At 49.2% G+C, this 19,673-nt stretch overlaps 5 protein-coding genes across 5 annotated transcripts; 4 read left to right on the forward strand and 1 right to left on the reverse strand.

Moving 5' to 3' along the window:
• Positions 1–916: 916 nt before the first annotated feature.
• FSUBG_3525 (siderophore regulation (GATA factor)) lies at positions 917–2,690 on the forward strand (the record flags this gene model as incomplete). Its single annotated transcript, XM_036681415.1, has 3 exons — positions 917–1,224; positions 1,279–1,814; positions 1,867–2,690. 3 exons carry the CDS (start codon positions 917–919, stop codon positions 2,688–2,690), a joined length of 1,668 nt encoding a protein of 555 aa, XP_036540889.1.
• A 3,850-nt stretch (positions 2,691–6,540) lies between these two features.
• Positions 6,541–10,231, forward strand: FSUBG_3526 (monocarboxylate transporter 4; the record flags this gene model as incomplete). Its single annotated transcript, XM_036681416.1, has 3 exons — positions 6,541–8,278; positions 8,337–9,492; positions 9,547–10,231. The coding sequence occupies 3 exons, from the start codon at positions 6,541–6,543 to the stop codon at positions 10,229–10,231; spliced, it is 3,579 nt and encodes a 1,192-aa protein (XP_036540890.1).
• Positions 10,232–11,112: 881 nt separating this feature from the next.
• FSUBG_3527 (nicotinamide mononucleotide permease) lies at positions 11,113–13,611 on the forward strand (the record flags this gene model as incomplete). The annotated part of the gene is made up of 1 exon (XM_036681417.1): positions 11,113–13,611. The coding sequence occupies one exon, from the start codon at positions 11,113–11,115 to the stop codon at positions 13,609–13,611; it is 2,499 nt and encodes an 832-aa protein (XP_036540891.1).
• An 863-nt stretch (positions 13,612–14,474) lies between these two features.
• On the forward strand, positions 14,475–16,284 carry FSUBG_3528 (nicotinamide mononucleotide permease; the record flags this gene model as incomplete). Its single annotated transcript, XM_036681418.1, has 3 exons — positions 14,475–14,850; positions 14,904–15,251; positions 15,305–16,284. The coding sequence occupies 3 exons, from the start codon at positions 14,475–14,477 to the stop codon at positions 16,282–16,284; spliced, it is 1,704 nt and encodes a 567-aa protein (XP_036540892.1).
• Positions 16,285–16,481: 197 nt separating this feature from the next.
• FSUBG_3529 (uncharacterized protein) lies at positions 16,482–19,162 on the reverse strand (the record flags this gene model as incomplete). Its single annotated transcript, XM_036681419.1, has 7 exons — positions 16,482–17,404; positions 17,708–17,776; positions 18,114–18,183; positions 18,240–18,283; positions 18,578–18,720; positions 18,770–18,918; positions 18,968–19,162. The coding sequence occupies 7 exons, from the start codon at positions 19,160–19,162 to the stop codon at positions 16,482–16,484; spliced, it is 1,593 nt and encodes a 530-aa protein (XP_036540893.1).
• Positions 19,163–19,673: the final 511 nt, after the last annotated feature.

The raw sequence follows: 19,673 nt of genomic DNA on the forward strand, positions 1-19,673 counted from the left end.
TTCGGTCGCCTTTTGTTGTCTTACCAAACCGACATCTGTCATTGCGTAGGTAGTCACAGATTCATCACCCTTGCACATAGTCTACTTACTTTTCCCTTCCGCCTTTTTGGTCTGGTTGATAATCTTTGTTATCTCCTGTCCTTGGTTATTCCCTTCGTCTTCTTTACTACACACTCCGCACATCCTTGTCCTATCCTCTCCTCGCCTCCCCGCGGCTGTCAACTCCTCAACTTTCTACTTTGGTCTTCTCGGCCTTGCAGTTGCGCCGGTCCCAAGTATCTGGTCGCTGTCGCGTCACTCTCTGACACCTGTCGTCTGACCAATACCTGGCTTCCCGTTCGATCGGACTCGATCCAACCTTCGATTGGTCCTGTTCCCCAGGTCAGCTGCCTACGCATCCACGTCCCTTTGTACCCTGGCGACTTGTTCGACTCGTCTGCCCACCAGCAAAACTGGCAACTTGACGATACATATCGCTGGACTGCAGATCGGGCTTTGGGCTAGGTACTTCTTTAGCATTCTGACTTACACCTCACATCGAGCCAAGAAAGTATTCCATTTGTTTGTCTCGCTTCGGTGCCTGCGAACACTTAGTTGCGTAACCCGGCTCCGGCCTCTCTCCGGATTTGCCTCCTTGCTCGGCCGGCTCGAAACCACTTATCAATCCGCTGCAGCCGATTACGAGTCGTGTCAAGGACTTTCTTTCCATAACCAAATTTCAATCTTACTCATCCTCGACCTATACGACAATCAAATCAACCTACCGACCCTCGATATCAACACCAATGAATGCTATAGACTTCGGTTTGTAACTGAACCGTCGCATATCAACCCAGACTATTGGAGTACACCCATTCGCTTCATCTGAGCCATTGCCGTCTTGTTCCCCTCGATACTGTCAGCCCTACCTACGGGCATGAGCCAAGAAACCCAAGAAACGGCGCTGTATAGCCATCAGCGTGAGACGGCCTCGGCTCGAACTGCGCTGCCATCACGACCAATGTCCTCGAAACCAAATGATAGCTCGGCTGTTTCTTCTCAGGAGCGGACCAGACTCCCTACCGGCCAGGATAACCCTGACCACCAAAATAGACTGAGTGGGAGTCCGTCTGGCCCTAAGACAAGTCCAACTCCAGGAAACATGTCAAAGCAACAGAGTCCTGGGGCAGAGCATGGTTCAAAAACAAGTCCGCCACCTAGTGGCAGCCAAGGACAAGTTTGCAGGTGAGTTAACTACCTTTACTTCTATAGTAATCACTCTGCTTATATCGATAATAGTAACTGTGGAACCACCCGAACCCCTTTGTGGAGGAGATCACCTCAGGGTGCTACGATTTGCAACGCCTGTGGTCTTTATCTGAAAGCCAGAAACGCCTCTCGTCCGACTAGTCTCAAGCGACCACCAAATGTTGTCCCTGCAGACCCTCCTCGAACTACTGCACCGAAGCCCTCTGCAGTCGCAGGCCCAAAACCTGCGTCAAATGCGACGTACATATCGGCTGATCAAACTGGAGGGACTTGTCCTGGAGGTGGACGTTGTAACGGAACGGGTGGTGCAGAGGGTTGCAATGGATGCCCTGCCTATAACAATCGTGTTTCGAAAAGCGCCAACCTAAGTGGAACGCAGAAACGACAGAGTTGCCAAAGTCGAAGTGAAAGTACCAAACCGGAACCGGCGCCTGTGGATGTCAATGCCTTGCAAAATCAACAAAATTCGAATGCCACGGTTGTCATTGCATGCCAGAACTGTGGCACCACTATTACGCCTCTCTGGAGGCGTGATGAGAGTGGCCACACCATCTGCAATGCTTGTGGTAGGTATCGTGCTTTTCGCGTTTATCAAACAGTATTTATTAACAGAACTAGGTCTCTATTACAAGTTACATGGCGTCCACCGGCCGATGACCATGAAGAAATCGACTATCAAAAGACGAAAACGAATTATCCCAGCATCGCAGGATGAGGAGATGGAAGATGCAACCGAGCCCGCCGAAATGCAAGGTCAATATGAACAAAATGCCGAGAAGGGGTCAATGAACGAGGACGGGTCTGTTAACCTAGGTCTTCGTCGCCGCCCAGACCATCCGCTCACGATCGAGCCTCAACCGGTTATCCGACCTACAAGTAGAACAATATCGCCACTGCCTTCGACCTCGGATCTAGCTGCGTATCACCAGTCAAATAACCCACGTCAGTATACCGGATCCCTGAACGACGATAATCGACTAGCCCCCATGGCGTCTATGTCATCAAACAACGACAGGAAAACGTCACTATCCCCTGCCTCGTTTCTGTCGCCAACTCGAAAACGATCCTTCTCTACTACTGAAAGTGAAGCATTTGCCTCACTAGAAACTGGACAGGAGAGCTCGAAACGAATCTCCTCGATCAATATTAAATCGATACTGAATCCATCGACGTCAGCCACCACTCCCCCCAATTTAGGAACAGGAAGTGACGATGGCGACTATTCCCTGCCTCCCATACGATCACCTGGTAGTACCATAGCATCAGCACCGAGTCCCAGCGCCTTTTCCAACCGGGATAACACGCCAGGTGCTGGCCCGCGCGATTTTGATACTGAGCGGATAAAAGCTGAGCGTCGAGCAGCTTTGCAACGCGAAGCGGACAAGATGCGAGAAATGCTTGCCGCAAAAGAGAGAGAATTACAAGAACTTGGACATGATTAATGAGTAGGATCCACGATAAGACATCAACGATTTATGAGGTGCCTCTTGGTCAGCAAGGTGTCATTGGACGCGAAATTTTAGTGAATGGAAGGCGAGTCAGGAACCGGCGCATTTTGGATTTCACAGCACACACGGCCTTCTCGGATGGGTTTCAGCTCATGAAACTGGAGTTATTGCTGTCAAGGAGCATGGTGTTTGACATACGTGTCTGGTCTGCTTTCTTTGTTCTCTTCTAAAAGCTATTGGGAGGACTATACAGAACTACTGGCCTCGGCCAGCGATACCACTCTATCTCTCGAAAAGCACATTGTTTACGCTACGGAAAATGCACATATAGACAGGGTCAGGCTGTATGTATCGCAAGATAGTTTACACGAGCCAAAAAAGAGAATGCGGTGTCGCGTTGAGTGACTGAGTCGACAACTTGATCAAGTATCAGCTTTGAGGCTCCTTTCCGCTTCCTCTTTGATTTATTTATTGTGATAACGACCTTTGTTGAAAAACAAGATTTTTTGATAGAATTTGCGTAGTTTTCTGAGACAAAAAGTCCATTCTATACATGGTTTACGAAGGTGCTCGCACGTAAAGCATCCATTGTGTGGACATCATAGCGTAGCACGAAGCCCCGTGCTCACTACCTATGTAGGCGCTCCAATGCGTACATAGCCCAACCTTGACAGGCCATTAGGGATAAGAGCAAGTTGTCAGGCAGTAAGGAAGTGATCAGAAAACCCTGGATGTCGTGTGATTACAACGAAATATGATGCCCTCAAGGATCATGAACTGCAAGGCTTGTTGGTAAGGCTGATTGATCCATACAAATGTAACGCTGCGGAAAGAAAAGCGGCGAACTCGTTTACCACAGATTGTGACATTATGAGTTGAGCAAATCCAGTTTCCAAGACTATTTAAACCGTGCAATGGTCTATCAGAGCGGGAAGAAAAAGTTTCCTTGGCCATCATAGAAGATCTAACGACGGGTAAGATAGCAAAATGCCCCCACAGCTCAAATTCTTGGAATAAATATGTTAGATGTATCACCACTGGCATGCCATTGACCAATCACAATACATAGGCCGGCCATTCATGGTATATCCCTTCATCAACCATATAAACGCCTGGCGTGGAGTAGTTGAGCATCGGCCCATGTAACTGCAGCGTTCATGGAGGGGATAGAGCTGTCGTGCAACTGTGGTGGTCAACGTTCATGCATACAATGCGTCTCTGCAATACATTACCTATATTAGAATTGGTCTCGCATGCAGCATTTACGGGTGCCTTGTGCTGCCCGTTCATTGTCGCGGGACAAACTTGACGGGTAATGTTCCCTGTTAAGTGTTTAAACAAGGCAGGATATCATTAACATAGCGTATAAAATTAGGATTGAACAGCATTACAAACAAGTAGCCTATTAATAACACTTTGGCTCGCAGATTTCTGCGTGGCTAGCCCAAGCCTGAGTAGATTGCTGTCGGTCTAGGTGTTCAGGAGAGTTGGATATGGTGGTTATATGGAACATTGTAGACGAGGAAAACCTAGAAGACGTCGCGGAAGGATAGCTGACCGACTGACACGTATCGAGTGAGGTGTGTATGCAACTGATTTCACTCGATACAGCGCTCGCTCCCACTCAAGCAGACACTGCGCCTTCAAGCTCCGTTCCCATGTTGTGTGTATGCCCTTAGAATCCCTGCCAAGCTGGACAATACCAGCAACATTAATTGCAAGGACAAGATTACACGTTATAGGCGACTGATACTGAGCTGAGCTTGATGTCGATGTCTACTTTGATATATGGATACACAGTAAATCACATAGTTCACTAACATATCAATATGGCACGAATTAACTTGGCTATGAGGGCACTCAAAACGAGAAATGACCAAGCTAGATTAAGCATATACCTAACAGCGGCCTGTAATCTTTTATATTTAAGCAAGGTTGGTGATTTTCGTTGCTTGAGGAAGAATAGGTTCAGGACCAGTCTCTTATTTGAGCATATAAGGAGCAGTCTCAAGCAAGACGAAAGGTGAACCAGCATCCGAGTAAAAACCAAAAAAGGTAAGCCGATTAATCTGGTGAGAGACACTTGGATTCATGTCAACAGGCTAGGGCAGAAAACGTTCGGCTATGCGAAAGTCAATACGTCTCTGAACGACCAAGGTACCTAGCAGGCAGACATGTCGTGATATTGCCAGGGCACCATGTTTCGGATCCTACCGTATACGCATATTGAGCTAATTTAGACTCGCGGCATTTGCGGAGATCTAGATGTTTTAAATGTCTATCTCCGGTTAGGGATCCGTCCGATCAAGATAATCAGAGGATCTCCAAGTAAACGCAAAGAGGTTCGATATGGTCGGAGTTGTATCTGAAATGAGCAAAAGCTGAACGTCCTGGCGTCAGGCCTTCAGCACCAAATTTTTGTGTCTCTTGGAAATGCTGTATGCTCACTACTGCACACCCTTATAGGCTCCTTTCGAGTTCCGTGATGACCGGCGGAGCACCTCCCGAGACTCCGATCCACGGTGAGTCGGCAGGCAGCTGCTACTGTACCTGTTCTGCCTAGGTACTTTCCGCTGCATTTCCGCTGTGCAGGTAAGCGGGTTCGCCTAAACCAATGGCGCCTTTCTTGCCCCAGGATTTGAACTTGTTACCTACCTACACCAAACTTTGCTCACATCAATGATCAATCGACAGAGACATCATCCAACTTTTCTGCTTACCAATACGTCAGATGATAAGACACAACGTGGTCTTGGAGCAGGGAAATATCTTGAGTGATCTGCGATTTGTTACCCCAAAGCTAAGGATGCTGTGTGTCGGTGGCTGATTCTAAAATCTCACCGACAAGGCAGACCGGCATGGTCTTTATTTTTTCTCTCCGATAAACCGTTTCTTGGAAAGTTCCAGTGCTTTCTAGACAGTCTTGAAGTGATACGAGGAGCATATCAATCAATCATTAAATTATAGCGGAGAATCAAGCATCTGAGCCTCTGAGTCTGAGCCTCTAGGGATGTGCTAAACCCCACATAGACACTCCGGGGAAGCGCATGCTCGGGCTTTATCAGAGTCACGACTCCGATCCGGCTGACAATGAGCCTCCAAAAGATATCACAATGATATGCATTGCCTTATAAAAGGTCCTTTTGCGAGGTCAACAAAGATCCATATGAGGGCCGGTCTCGGGCCAAGACTTGGGTCTAGCGAGACGCATCCGCATGGATGGCTACGCCTTGCGAACTACGAGAAGCGGAGCCCAGCCTTTGTTGACTGGGTCGGACTGGCACTGTACGGGCGAGACAATGATTGGACATCCATACCGTTGGCTCACCATATCCGGTGGAGCTGGAACCATACTACAGTGTTGGAAGCACCGTCACTCTGCAGCTTATGTGCGTGGGTCTATTGATCAAAAAGATCCTTGTCTGTCAATTGAAGGGCGCACGACTTGACAATCTGGCTAGACTCGCTCAGCTGGTTGGTGTGGCTGGCCGACATTCTGCACTCCAACTCCACCAGACTTTAGGCTTGGTTCACATTCTGGGGGATGGAGACTGCTGACTCTTTCGATGTGCCTCTATGGAGTAGACAGACCTTTACTTGTGTCTAGGTGCTACATACCTTTGTTGGATTTTCATCTTGAACAAAACTCAGGGACTATCCGCAACTTGGGAGCCTCACTCTTTTCTCTTCATTTTCAGGCTCAACTGCCCTCCAAACGATTCAAGTGGGACCAGGCTGACTGACATCTAAATCTATTTCGTTCATGGTTGTCACCCTTACGCGCGCCTTTCGATTGACTTGAGCCGATATCTTTGCTTCGCATTAGCACTTATCCTTGTGCATCATGTCGAATATGGATGAGATGGAGCAATTTGTCAACTGGGACAAGGCCATTGATGCCTTTCCACAACCCCAGGATGGCAGCGCCTTTGCTGGTCTGACAGCTGACAACAACGAGAGCATTGATCTTGTCCTGGAGAATGTCAGTGAAGACGACTTCAGCTTCTGCGCCCTTCAACACTTTTCAGACAACAACTTCCCTCTACCAGACATGCCCGCCCCTGCGATGGACTTCACCACAACCGCTGAAGACATATCTAGTCAATTTCAGTGGGACACACCTTCATCACCCTGCATCAACTGTGCTATGTCTGGTTTCTCATGCAAGAAGATCCGGGAGGGTATGTACAAGGACTATTGCACTACTTGCGTAGCATTGAAGGCCAACTGCAGCTTCGCTGTTGCCCCCGAGTCTGCCAACACCTCAGCTGCGCCCTTTGACATCAACCCTTTTCTGCCATCTGGACCTCAGATCTCCAACGCTCTCCAGGAGGATAATCAGGACGACTCTTGTCAATCCTCTCGCAATGCTTCCCGCAATGCCTCCGTCAGTGATCTAGGCAACCTGGGAGAAACGTTCACCAACAAGGCCGCACCTCCTCCCAAAATTGGAGCACGATTCTCTCGAGAGTCTGTTCGCATTCTCAAAAATTGGCTCTCAACTCATAACCGTCATCCTTATCCTAGTGATGAAGAGAAGGAGATGCTGCAGCGCCAAACAGGGTTAAACAAGGTCCAAATCACAAACTGGCTCGCAAATGCTCGTCGACGTGGCAAGGTTCAGCCTCCGCGCTCAACATCACCTCACTACACCAGCTCATGGTCAGGCCCCATGGATATCCCTCAACGCCGAGGAACACCAGCCCTGGAAGCCATGAACCCATTGCAACGTTGGGAGCACTCACCCCCTGAGAACGAACCCGCGTCCGTCAGCGCTATTGCACGAGCCGTTACCGCCTCTTCCTCCGGAATGTCTTCCGGACTCGACAGCCCTTTCAGCTTGAGCTATGCGGACGATGGCTCAAGCAGATCTATCTGCAACCAGTCATCGGTCAGCAGTTTAGGCACCTCCCACTCCAGTAATGGTTCTCATGGATCGGCCTATTCACACGGATCTCGCAACTCATGGGGTTCGTTTGGTTCAGCCCCATTCAATAGCCACGGACGCCGTCGCCGTCGCCGAAGGGCTTCGGCAAAAATTGGCAAGGAGAAGACCAGCCTATCAGCCCCTCTCAAGACCTTCCAGTGTACATTCTGTACCGAAACATTCAGGACTAAGCACGACTGGCAGCGACACGAAAAGTCGTTGCACTTGTCTCTTGAGCGGTGGGTGTGTTCCCCTCACGGCGCAAAAGCCGTCAACCCTGATACCGGCATGTTATCCTGTGTCTTTTGTGGCGAGGCCAACCCGGACGATGCCCATATCGAAAGCCACAACCACTCTGCCTGCCAAGAGCGTACCCCAGCAGAACGGACATTCTACCGAAAAGATCACCTTAACCAGCACCTGCGCCTGGTGCATAATATCAAGTTTCAGGATTGGTCTATGAAGTCGTGGAAGGTAGCAACGCCTGAGATTCGGTCCCGATGTGGTTTCTGTGGCATCGTAATGGACACATGGACTATCCGTGTCGATCATTTGGCAGAGCATTTCAAGACGGGTTATTCCATGGCTGACTGGAAGGGTGATTGGGGTTTCGACAACCCTGTACTCGAGATGGTCGAGAACTCCATGCCTCCATGTATGAGACCTCTCCAGTATCCTGTAGACAAGTTGCCAACGTCTAACTTTTGAAATAGATCTTATTCATTATGAGCGCACATCCCCGTTGCCATACGTAGCCACTCACTCCCCGCCAGAGTCACCTCGTAATGCCTACGAGTTGATTAAGTTGGAAATGGCTTTCTTCACACGGAACTATCAGGACCAGCACGGACGGCTCCCGAGCGACGAAGAAATGATGGTCGAAGGTTGCCGTATTATTTTCGCTAGCGAATTGCTATCTCTACAGGGCATTGCGACGAGGCCATCGTGGCTCCGTGACATTATCATGAGCTCTGACACTCTACAACAAAAGGCTAGATTCGGTCCTTTGCGTGGTGCCGCTGAAAACAGGCTGGCATCCCTCAAGATTAACGGCAAGGACAACTTGTTCGAGGAGTGTCCCATGGAGGTACAACTCCACGAATTTGTCAAGGCCAAGAGACTACTAGGTTTAACGGCGATGGATGATGAGCTTCAAGAGGAGGCTTGTCGTATCGTGGGTCGCGTGGAAGAAGTCTCTACACACCCGTCAGAGGCCATTGCAAACTGGCTAATTCGCCTCGCAACATCTTCTACGAACTGGCTCGCGCCTTTCCGTCGACGCGCACACCTTCCACGAAGCGAAGACGTGGTGGACCACATTTGCCGTTCAACGGATCCTACGTCCATCGACTCAACCATCCACAGCTACTCGCGCCTCGAGCGTGAACTGAAGGATTATCTCATCTTACAAAGATCCATGGGCATCGAGCCTACTGACGAGGACCTCCAACGACAAGCTCGTATCATTATATACGAATTCGATGACGGTTGGAACCAAACCGCGGCAGATAATGCATCTTGGCTCGAGGGATTCAAGAACCGCCATCCCGCCAGCAGTAACAACTCGCCTGCATTTTCTCTTCAGCCTAGCGTCAACTCGACTGTCAGCGGAACCGCCACCACTGATGCGACCCTTTTTTCCAATGACTGTCCTGTGCTTCTGGGATTGGGTTATGATGACATGTTCGATATGGGCAGCGGCCCTGGCTGTCCTGGACCATACTTCCTCAATGATGCGAACTGCTATCGACGATTGGCGAAGGAGCTGAAGCGATGGGTTGCTGGCACTATGTCGGCGAACAACCCTAACAGGCATGTGCCTAGTGATGCAGAGCTTCAGCACCAGGCGCGCTGGATCCTGTATGACGAGTAAGTTTTCTGGGCAGGAAGATTGCTGAGTTTGACGAGCTGACAATACTCTAGTGATGATCCTTGGAACCAGACTGCTGCAGATAATGCCGAATGGCTTCAAAGATTCAAGCGAGACGCGGGTATTCTCAAGACCGATGGTCCTGGTCTCCCAATGAGCGACGGCTGGGCCCTAGAATCTGGTGGCTCAGGGTTCGCACCCCCCTATGCCTGCCCCAAGGCATCGCTCGAGCCCTTCCCTGCAGATGCGCATGTGTCAATGGGCCAGGGTGCCAAGTCACTGCCGGCAGCTATTGCTAACAGCTACATCGAGAAGCTCACATCGCAGGCGGCACGACCTGCTGAGGTCTTCTGTTCACGAGAGCTGGAGCGTGGTCTTATCAGCTACGTCGAGGATCATGTCGCATGCAAGGGGTCCATGCCCACAGACGCCATGCTTCAGACACGAGCGCGTCGGATTCTTGACTCGCAGACCACACCAGCTGATGATGTTGATCTGTTGAACAAGTTTAAGGATATGGTGGCTAAGAAAGTTCCTCAAGCAGTGGCCGCCCAGGACAACATTGCCAGCGCTCCTGCTATGCCCAGTAATATGGAGCTTAACCTCTCAGATGAGGATGTCAACAATATCCTGCAGGACATGAATTTCGAATTTGATGCTCAAGACTTTGGCGTTGCAATGGAAGGATTACAAGATACAGGAGGTGTTAGCCTGAATATGGCTGGATTCACAGATTAGGGACCGCTTTATACCATTCACGAAGTGCATTGACGATGACGATTAGACGCATATAACAAAATGGTGTCAGGTTTTTGAGAGTTTTTAGATACAATATGAGCACGCGGTGGATGTATCAATGGATATCAGTTTGTTTACATAGAATTTGCGAATGGCACAATAATATCACTACATTCATTATCCTTTACTTTTAGCACCTTGCCCACTAACTTGGGCAGACCAGGTTTCAGGCTGAGTCAACATAAGTGATTGATAACAATGGCAGCGATCGCTCGGGCATAAGCGAGACAATGTCTCAGCCCAGACTTTGGCCTAACTTGGAACAAAAGAGCAACTGCAGCAGATGGAAATAGTGGCTTACATGCAGTTCAATTGCATGCGGATGGTGAGAGAGCGCCAACCGTTAAAGATGGGTCGATGACTTCCGAAGACGGCACTGGGCTTGATGTCTGACGTTAGACAGGACCTGCCCGTACCTTGGACCTACCTTTATCAAGTAAGGTAATTGAAAGAACCTAGCGCTATTCCGAGTAAAGTACGATGCGGTAAGATCCAGTAGGCAACGATGCCCAGGGCAGATAAAGTAACAAGGCACCGCAGGAACGGAAGCGACGCATGTCAATTCCATTCAGCTCGTTCATTCCATGGATGTTTCTCAACTTCAAACAACCACTTCCACGCGTCAACTTGTATCACTAAAGACGGAGATGCTGGAGGCTTCATAGACTGTTTTATGAAGCTTGCTCAGAAGACACTTCGTCTTCTTGTCTCTCTGTCAAGACAAAGTGGCGCTTGAGTGAGGCAGTCAATCAATTGACGGATCGCTTACAGCACGCAGCAGCTTCACTCTCAAATTGTTGCTGGGCGACCCCCCGTACCCAATGCCGACTTATCTATGCCACGGGTTTCGATGGCATCGCCGCGACATCCGGATTTTTGTCATCCTCAACGACCTTGAAGACGCTGCACCTAACTGGGTTCTTGCACCTGCGTCGTCTTATTGTATCCTCGACCAGCTACACGCCAAATACGACTTCTTACCTGAGCTCTCTCCACCAACAACGCCCACGCAAAAGAGCGTCAGTGCCAAAAATGCCACCATCAAAAAGCAATTCGATCATGTTGACGACGACCATGCTCTCCCAACATCACGCGTATCCGATGCCGAAGATGCCGTTCTTATGCACTCATGGTCGCCGGTCAGATTGCTGGAGGAATTCGATGTAGACGAAACGGTGACGGCATGCAGACCATATGCTTATGTGGCTGATTATGTGGTACGAGTCGACCTGAGTGTGGACGTGGCAGGTCAGATGGCCAAGTACTATGACAAAATGGCCGGGGAAGATGGGTGGATCATAAAATTAAGGAATGAATTGCAGAAGGGCGAATCCGTGCGGTGGTACGTCGTGGTCTGCGGTGACGATGTGAGAGAAGTCCCTGGCAAGAGTGATGAAGAAGAAAAAGAGGTTGGCTATGAGCAGATACGGGACGCGGCACAAACGATGGTGCGCAACCGACGGACAAAAGACGCTTTGGAGGGGCTTTCTGATTCACCATCCGAGTACGACGATGACAACGACCGAGAGGAAGATGGAGAAGATGCTCTCACCGTCCTAGATGGCATTTTAGGCGGACCAGATGGTGCTGCAACGCCCCGGCCGCTTTCGAGGACATTGCCAGATATCGATATCCCACTCCAGCCTCAACTCGACCCCGATCGGGCTTCAGTTTTGACAATATCAACAGTTTGGTCCCAGGATGAGTCACCGAACGGAACAGCAAGGCAGGAAACACCGGATATTGATGTACCTCTCCAACCTCATGAACTCGATAAGAAGAGGAAATCCGTGTCCACAGCATCATCGGTATGGTCTCGAAAAGATTCTCTGGCGAATGCACTAGCACTGGAAACGCCAGATGTTAAGATACCGCTTCTCCACCCCGGTAACACACGATATTCGGCTTCGACAGCATCAGAGATATATTCTGCATACGGGCAATCTAGAATTGAACCAGAAGAGTTTGAGGAGATACATTCATCAGTGCAGGATCCCATGAGAGGAGAGATACCGAATGTAAAGCAACCTCTCAAACCAGACGAGCTTCGCCCATCTAGATCTTCGACGCCTCCAACGCCCAAACCTTTGCAACGGCAGCTGCCAGCTCCAACCATCTACAGGCCCGAAAGCTTTGTACCTCCTTTCTCGCCTGTGTTACCACCTATGGAGGGCTTTGATCAAGAGTCTCCGAGGCTAAATACTCCTAGTAGGGCGGAGAATGTCAAGCCCCCAGAGACATCCTGGCCATTATCATCAGACTCACCACTTGAATCCTCAGGATCGAGTACATTTCATAATCAAGACACTCCGTATCCATATGTCACATCAATCATGAATCCAAAGGACAGTCTAGATACCTATCTGAACGTACCCAAAGAGCTTGGTCCTCCTCGAACACCCTCGCCTACATCGGAGTATTCACCACAACCGCAGAATTCTGGATCAAACATGCCCAAGTTTGAGGGGATAGTGCTACACGCTCCACCATTATTGGTGTCACCGGACCCAGCACGCCTAGAACAACCAAGTTCTGGTGTATTGTATGAGGCTGGTGACACAGTTTCCAAACAGCAGCTATCCTCAATACGCATGCCAAAAGCCAAACAGGTGGCACGGCTGAACATAGACACAAAAGCAGCGAAAGAGCCGGTTTCGAAGCCACCAGCAAGTGTCACAACCCCAACACCGGCTCCTCGACAAACGATCAATCCTGCCTTGAAAACACCTCCCAGAAATCTAGCAACCCAGCAAATTGCACAGAAGTCGCCGAAGTCTCGTTTACCGAGAAGTGTCCCTAAGAACATCCGAATATCAAATGTGCCATTACCGCCAGAACCAGAGATAAAGACGCCTCGTCGCCCGCCTACGCCACCAAAGCCTCGAGGTGTATCGGGAGGAAACTCACAGAAAAGACCACAAACAGCGCCAGAAAAGGGAACGCCATCATCGAAAGCTCATGCCAGAATGTTATCAATGCCGTATCGTTATGAGACACCCAGTTCTCTACAAGAACTGGAGAGGGAGGAGCTGGCATTAGAACCTACACCATCTCTTGCTTCTGACTACACTGTAGGTGTCAGTTCAAAACCGAGCGCGCCACGAGATTTAGCACGTGGAGTGAGGTTGCGTGCACCACAGCCAGTAGCTGTGACGACCCAAACTCGACAAACTAGTGTATCTACGGATCATAGCGATGGCCAGGTAAATGAAGACGGAAGGGTCCCTAAACAACGAATTGGTCGCAGCCATTCAGTGGCCGAAGGGCTTAAGAAGCTGTTCAGGAAGCCATCTCATGCTAAGGCGGGCCATCATCATTGAAGGAAACGGAGAGTAAGCATGGATTGGCAGTCTTGAACTTTCCTTTCGGGCTTGATCTTGACTGCAATTTAGAGCGTTTCATTTCGAAAGATTGGATCTACCACTGATGGATAGGAGTTGCGGTTGACTTATTGGAAAAGCGTCGAACTTTGTAAGTCGTAATATTCTATGATGGATCGTCATGATGTAAGAGTAGCGGCACGAGATTCTTCGAAATTGTATAGTATTTGAACCCGGAGATTTACTTACGCAGTATATGATCTGCAATTAGCAACCAGATTATTAGATTGAACATCTACGTAGTTACAGTGGAATCTTCAAGATGTGAAATGAAATGAGGGTATGTAAAGCTCCTTTTACCAGGTCCCCTGCCCTCGGGGAGAAAAATTAAACTACACCAAAATTCGCCGGTGTTCCATCTACTGAGGGGTCGTTTTTATTTCCCCCCTAAGGTTAGTAGCCAGGTAGGTAGATGTGGATGGTCATGCAAGGAGTTAATGCACGTCACGTGTAAGTCAAGCAAGACAGCTCGACTTAATAACCAGCATACCTACCTACCTAGGTAGGGACCTTAATTACCTTAAGTACTTACCTCGTCAACAGCTCCAATCCTCTCTTAGCCTGTTCGATCTGTTTAACAACCCGCTCACATCAAATAAGGATGCAACTCATGGTATCAATTGACTGGAGTCCCTGATGGTCTCCAAATAAACTCTTCCAACGCGAGACCATTGTGCCTACCGAACTTAGACGATATCAAAATCTCGAGGCCCGAGTCCGAGTCCCAGTTCGAGTCCAATCTAGCCTCCAGCCATTGTCTCCTTACCCATCGTCCTCGGTTCTTTGGAACCTCCTCATATAAAATGGCCCTATCGCGGCCCGAACCTGGCCCCAGTACGTCGGTCGAAGCGTTTGCGCAAACCGGCGCCGAGCCCTCGCTCGATGATAGCGACGACGAAGATCTTCGGTCGGCCGTTGGCAGTGGAAGCGATGTTTACGAGCTGCATGAGAGGAATACGGGTAGAGATAGACACGGCAGCGCGATATGGGATGCCGAAGCTGCAGAGGATGGAGATGTAGGCCATCCTCTCGTAGGAGAGCGCTCGCGAAGTCCTGGTTCTATGGCGAGTTTCCAGCTCTATACCCCTGATGAAGAACAAGCCGTGCGGAGGAAGTTCGATCGCAAGCTTGTCTTATTCGTCGCTCTCCTTTACATGTTGAGCTTTGTCGACAGATCCAGTACGACCCTTTTATTTTATCTTTGACAGCAATGTATGTACTAACAAATCCAGATATCGGCAATGCTCGTATAGCTGGTATGGATGAAGATCTCCAGTCTGACCCACCCCGCGACGAGTGGTACCAATGGGCCCTCACGGCGTTTTACCTTACTTACATTGCCTTTGAATGGATGTCGCTTCTGTGGAAGCTCATTCCGGCGCACATATTCGTGTCGATGGTGGTTCTGACGTGGGGTCTTATGGCGTCCCTCCAGGCTGTCGCAACGTCTTATCCCATGTTGATAGCGCTGCGCGCTGTCCTTGGAGTAGGAGAGGCTGGCTTCACGGGAATTCCATTCTACCTGAGTTTCTTCTTCAAACGAGAAGAGCTTGCATTCCGGACTGCTATTTTCATATCTGGTATGTAATCCCTTCTTGTGACGGCAAAGAAGAAAAGCTTACAGCTGTCGCAGCGGCACCCTTGGCTACGACGTTTGCCTCAACGCTCGCCTGGATTATCGTCAAGTTTGCTGAGTTTGGTCCTATTGCCCCATGGCGTCTTCTATTCATCATTGAGGGCTTCCCATCAGTCATCGCGTCTGTAGTAGCCTGGAATGTCATTCCCGACTCTCCACAGACAGCCCCTTACTTGACCAAGCGTGAGAAAAAGGTTGCCCATCTGCGCCTTCGCAGCGAGCAGTCAACGGCCACAAACAACAAGCCTTCGTCTGGTCTCAAAGGTCGCGATGTTCTGGCAATATTCCGTGACCCCGTTGCGTGGATCACTGCAATCATGTTCTTCCTCACCAACATGGCTTACTCCTCTCTCCCCGTCTTCCTCCCCAAGATACTCACCGAGATGGGTCACGATACTCTCACATCTCAAGCTCTCAGTGCTCCCCCATACTTGGCGGCTTTTGTCATCGTCCTCTTCACAGCGCACATGTCCGATCGCCTGCGAACACGCACTGTACCTCTAATATTCCATGCCCTCGCTTCATCAAGTGGCTACGCCATTCTGGCTTTGGCCAAACCCCTTAATCTTCCTAATCTCATCCGTTACATGGCCGTATATCCTGCCGCTATAGGCTTTTTCAATGTCGTCACTCTCATCATTACATGGAGCATCAACAACCAAGCCAACCAGAGCCGTCAAGGCGGTGGCTTCGCTCTCCTCCAACTCGTTGGTCAGTGCGGGCCGCTCGTGGGTACCAGGTTGTATCCGGATCGAGATGCTCCCTATTATGCACCTGGGATGAGCACATGTGCAATTGCTATGCTTCTTGTCTCCATCCTAGCGTATGCTCTTCGCTTTTATCTCAAGTATCAAAATCGTAAATTTGACCGGGCTGAGAGTGAGCGTCGGCAGGGGGGTGACGAGGTTGAGGAAGAAGGTCTCGTTGGCCCTGGGAGACGCAGATCAGCGGCTGTTGTCTTTCGATACATGCTATAAGCCAATTTCCAATAACCATTGTTTCAAACTCGCGGTTCATAAGAATGTATTATTCATGGATTGATTGCTACCGAAGTAAACTTAATAGTTAGACCATGTACACTGTCTTCTTGCTGCTAGCTAATACCTCGTATGCTAGACTAATGCCGTTTGTGACTTGAATTACTCAACGATTTGCCATGCAAGTTATTTATAATCTATTTCCCAAAGCGCATCCACTTAGGGGCATGATACTTTTCTACGCCGGCTTTCCACCAAGACTCTGTCCCACGCCCGCCTTGCTCGATCGAGAAAGACGCAGATTGTTTCTCATGTTTGGGCTTGCCGGCATCCTCAGATCTGAGTTTGCGGCGCAGTGTCTTCCAGGCGGAGTGGTGTTTTCTCTGCTCTTTAAGTTGACGCCCAGCACTCTGATAGGCATGGCGAAGTTTATTGCAGCTGATATGACAAATATTGTGTGCCAGCTTCTCAACTCCAGCTCGAGACCGTTTCACTCCCTCTGTCAAGCTTCGAAGAGACATGACAGAAGATTTTCTCTTGCTTCTTCTTTCCACCTGTGGCGGCTTGATTGACGGGCTAGGACTTTCTGAATGCCGGTTTTCTGTTGGGCTATCAATCTGTGTTTGGATTCGAGCCTTCACCCGTGTCAGGGGGTAGGTCTTTTCAACCCCGGTAGTGTCTTCCGGTGAAGGCTTTCTCGCCATGGTCTTCTGAGCAGGTGTCACATTTGACTGTAGGTCCTCGGAACTTGATACAATCTCAAAGGAGTGGTAGGACTGGATGGGTCGTCGTTGCAGGTGCCCGAAAGCAGGTGCCTCGTCAACTCCGGTCCCGTGGGTGCTTCCTTGACTCCTAACTCTCGCAGCAACAGAAGAGCTTGATGAAGATCTCAGACCGGATAGTCGGTCGTTGGAACGACTGTATTTCGTCAAATCGCCCAAGTCCAAACTTGGCATGCGAGTGTCTGATGCAGGTGATGGCACATCATCAGATCCAATACCTTGGTCATGATATGATGAAGATGGGCTCCTTGGAGCTCTATACACGGACTCTGGAGAGGGCGCTTGTGATCTTATAGACCTCAGGTTATCTCTCACCATTTGTAGGATGGAGAGCTGATCTGAAATAATATCAGTCGTTGATGGTTTGCGGATTTGTTCGTCGAATGAATTGCTCAGCCGTGCTTCTTCACGAAAGTGGTCGCGGTGGGTAACTGGTAATAAAGCTCCATTCTGAAGAAATGCATCTTGTCTGGAGGTCGTTCGACTCGTTGGGTGTGTATGCGCCTCAGTCTCGGGGAAAGATTGCTCATTTGACTGGGAGTCTTTCTAAGATGCTGCTGGCCTGATGTTTTCCAGATCCTCCAGTTTCTTCCGGGTAATGGGTGCTCTTTTCCCGATATTGATTTCGTTCAACTGCGTACCTGAGATGGTATTATTGTCATAGGAGTCTGGTGCGTCACCTAACTTGAGGCCTAGAGGGCGGGACCGGACTGGAAGTGTAAAAGTGTGATTCATGGTGAGGATGTATGTATCACTAATAGAACCAGCTGATGTGTGATAAATCCCAAACGGTGAGGAGTTGTTGAAGATGGGAAAAGAAAAGAAGGCGTGAGAGTAGAGAGATTGTATATAACCCGAACTCAATCTGATCGAGCAAGTGAAGTAATGGCTAGACCATTATCATACAGTTGTTCCTACCTCTGTAGCATATAGAAAGGGCAAGGCAAGCACATGAGTAAATGGAGCAAATAGAGAACCTGTAACTGAAGGCGATATAGAGAAATGACGAAAAAAAAAGGATATCACAGTGTCGAAGTAACTACCAACCTAGATAGATCTTGGAGACAATGAAAAACGAATCAGAGGGCACTGGGATTGCTCCCGCCAGGGCTTGAACCTGAGACCTTCGCATTACCGGATACTCGGAATGAAGTATTAGTACGACGCTCTAACCAACTGAGCTACGGAAGCCTTCTGATTCGATAGAATGTGCTGGACTATTTTGCAATAGATTAGGTTTGAAATATTCTCAGTCTACACAGCAACAACAACATGCATCACAAGCATTCAGTGGAGGCAACCACAATAGATCAGCTTCCATGAGGACAAGAACTACCAGTTCGTGAGCTGAGAAATTCTCTGACTAGGTAGAGCTCATTAATTGGATCACACTTGCTCAAGGTTGATATGCCCGGGGCGATATCCATTCCTGCTCAAACTTCCATTTCATCCACAGCATCAATCACCCATATTCCGCCTGCCTTATCCAGATTTCTCAACACAGTTGGTACATTCAGCGCATGCGAAGTGTGTTGTTGCAGCTCCGAGCTTGATAGACCCTCCTGGGGCATTCTGATGGAATAGGTCAGGCCAGCCATGCTGGGTCTCGGGCCAGGCAAATATCTTGATCGGGGCACATCGATCATTGTTGAATCTTGCTTCGTTAGTCGTCGTATACGGACATATGAGTTTGTATAACATACCCAGCTAGACGGCAGATCATACCAGGATCAACGAAAACAGATCCGATGTGTCCTTTAAGCTCAGGGCCTAGCTCATTGCATGTATATTCAAGATCAGGATGGTAGGCGAAACATGGAGCTCCCCAGTTCTCCTCACGGCAGAAATAAACCTGAGACATGTTTAGTAAATGCAATCTGCTAGAAACAACTCCATCCTACCATGCCAGACTCTCGGCCCCCCTCACTGTTCTCGTCAGGAGTAGTACCAATGCGAGCCTTCACAACTTCAGGCTCGATGGCTTCGTACTTGAGTGCAGCTCGCTCCTTGATAGGTGAAGACCATATGTCAACTGAGGCAGCTATACAGTGCGTATAGAAGAACGGCAAGACGGAAAGTGCAAAAGATGTCTTCATTCTGACAATTGGGTGAGAATGAGTGTTGATAGGAACGAAGACGAAAGAGGGCAATCAGAAGTTATAGTTCTGGATAATCCGAATTATTTGAACGAGAACTAACAGCAGACATCTGGGATACAGCCTTTTATGTATCGGAGTTTGTTGCGGCAAGCCATTGATGATTTTTCGGTGTGATTCTTTACGACAAAGCGACGTATGACACGCAAATCTCGTGATGACACTGGTTTATGCGATACAGCTGCAGCTTCAACCTGAGCCTACTCATTGTTGTACCAAGCTCTCACCCGTTGCCGGCCGTATTGATTGCTTGTGTCGTGTTGACCAAGATACTCGGTCAACTCGTCAGCTCATGATGAACCTCTCAGCCAAAGACCTTTGGGAGTAATCGGCCGTCCTGTGATACAAATTCGGCCCATCGAGCGTCCAAAAACTGCTAGTGACTTGCAGGTGGCTTGCATCACTGGTCAACAAAGAAACGGGCCCAGAAAGAGCCACGGCTGATCTCCTA

This window comes from Fusarium subglutinans (genome assembly GCF_013396075.1).
Source record: "Fusarium subglutinans strain NRRL 66333 chromosome Unknown NRRL66333_c0000030, whole genome shotgun sequence".
NCBI lineage: Eukaryota > Fungi > Ascomycota > Sordariomycetes > Hypocreales > Nectriaceae > Fusarium > Fusarium subglutinans.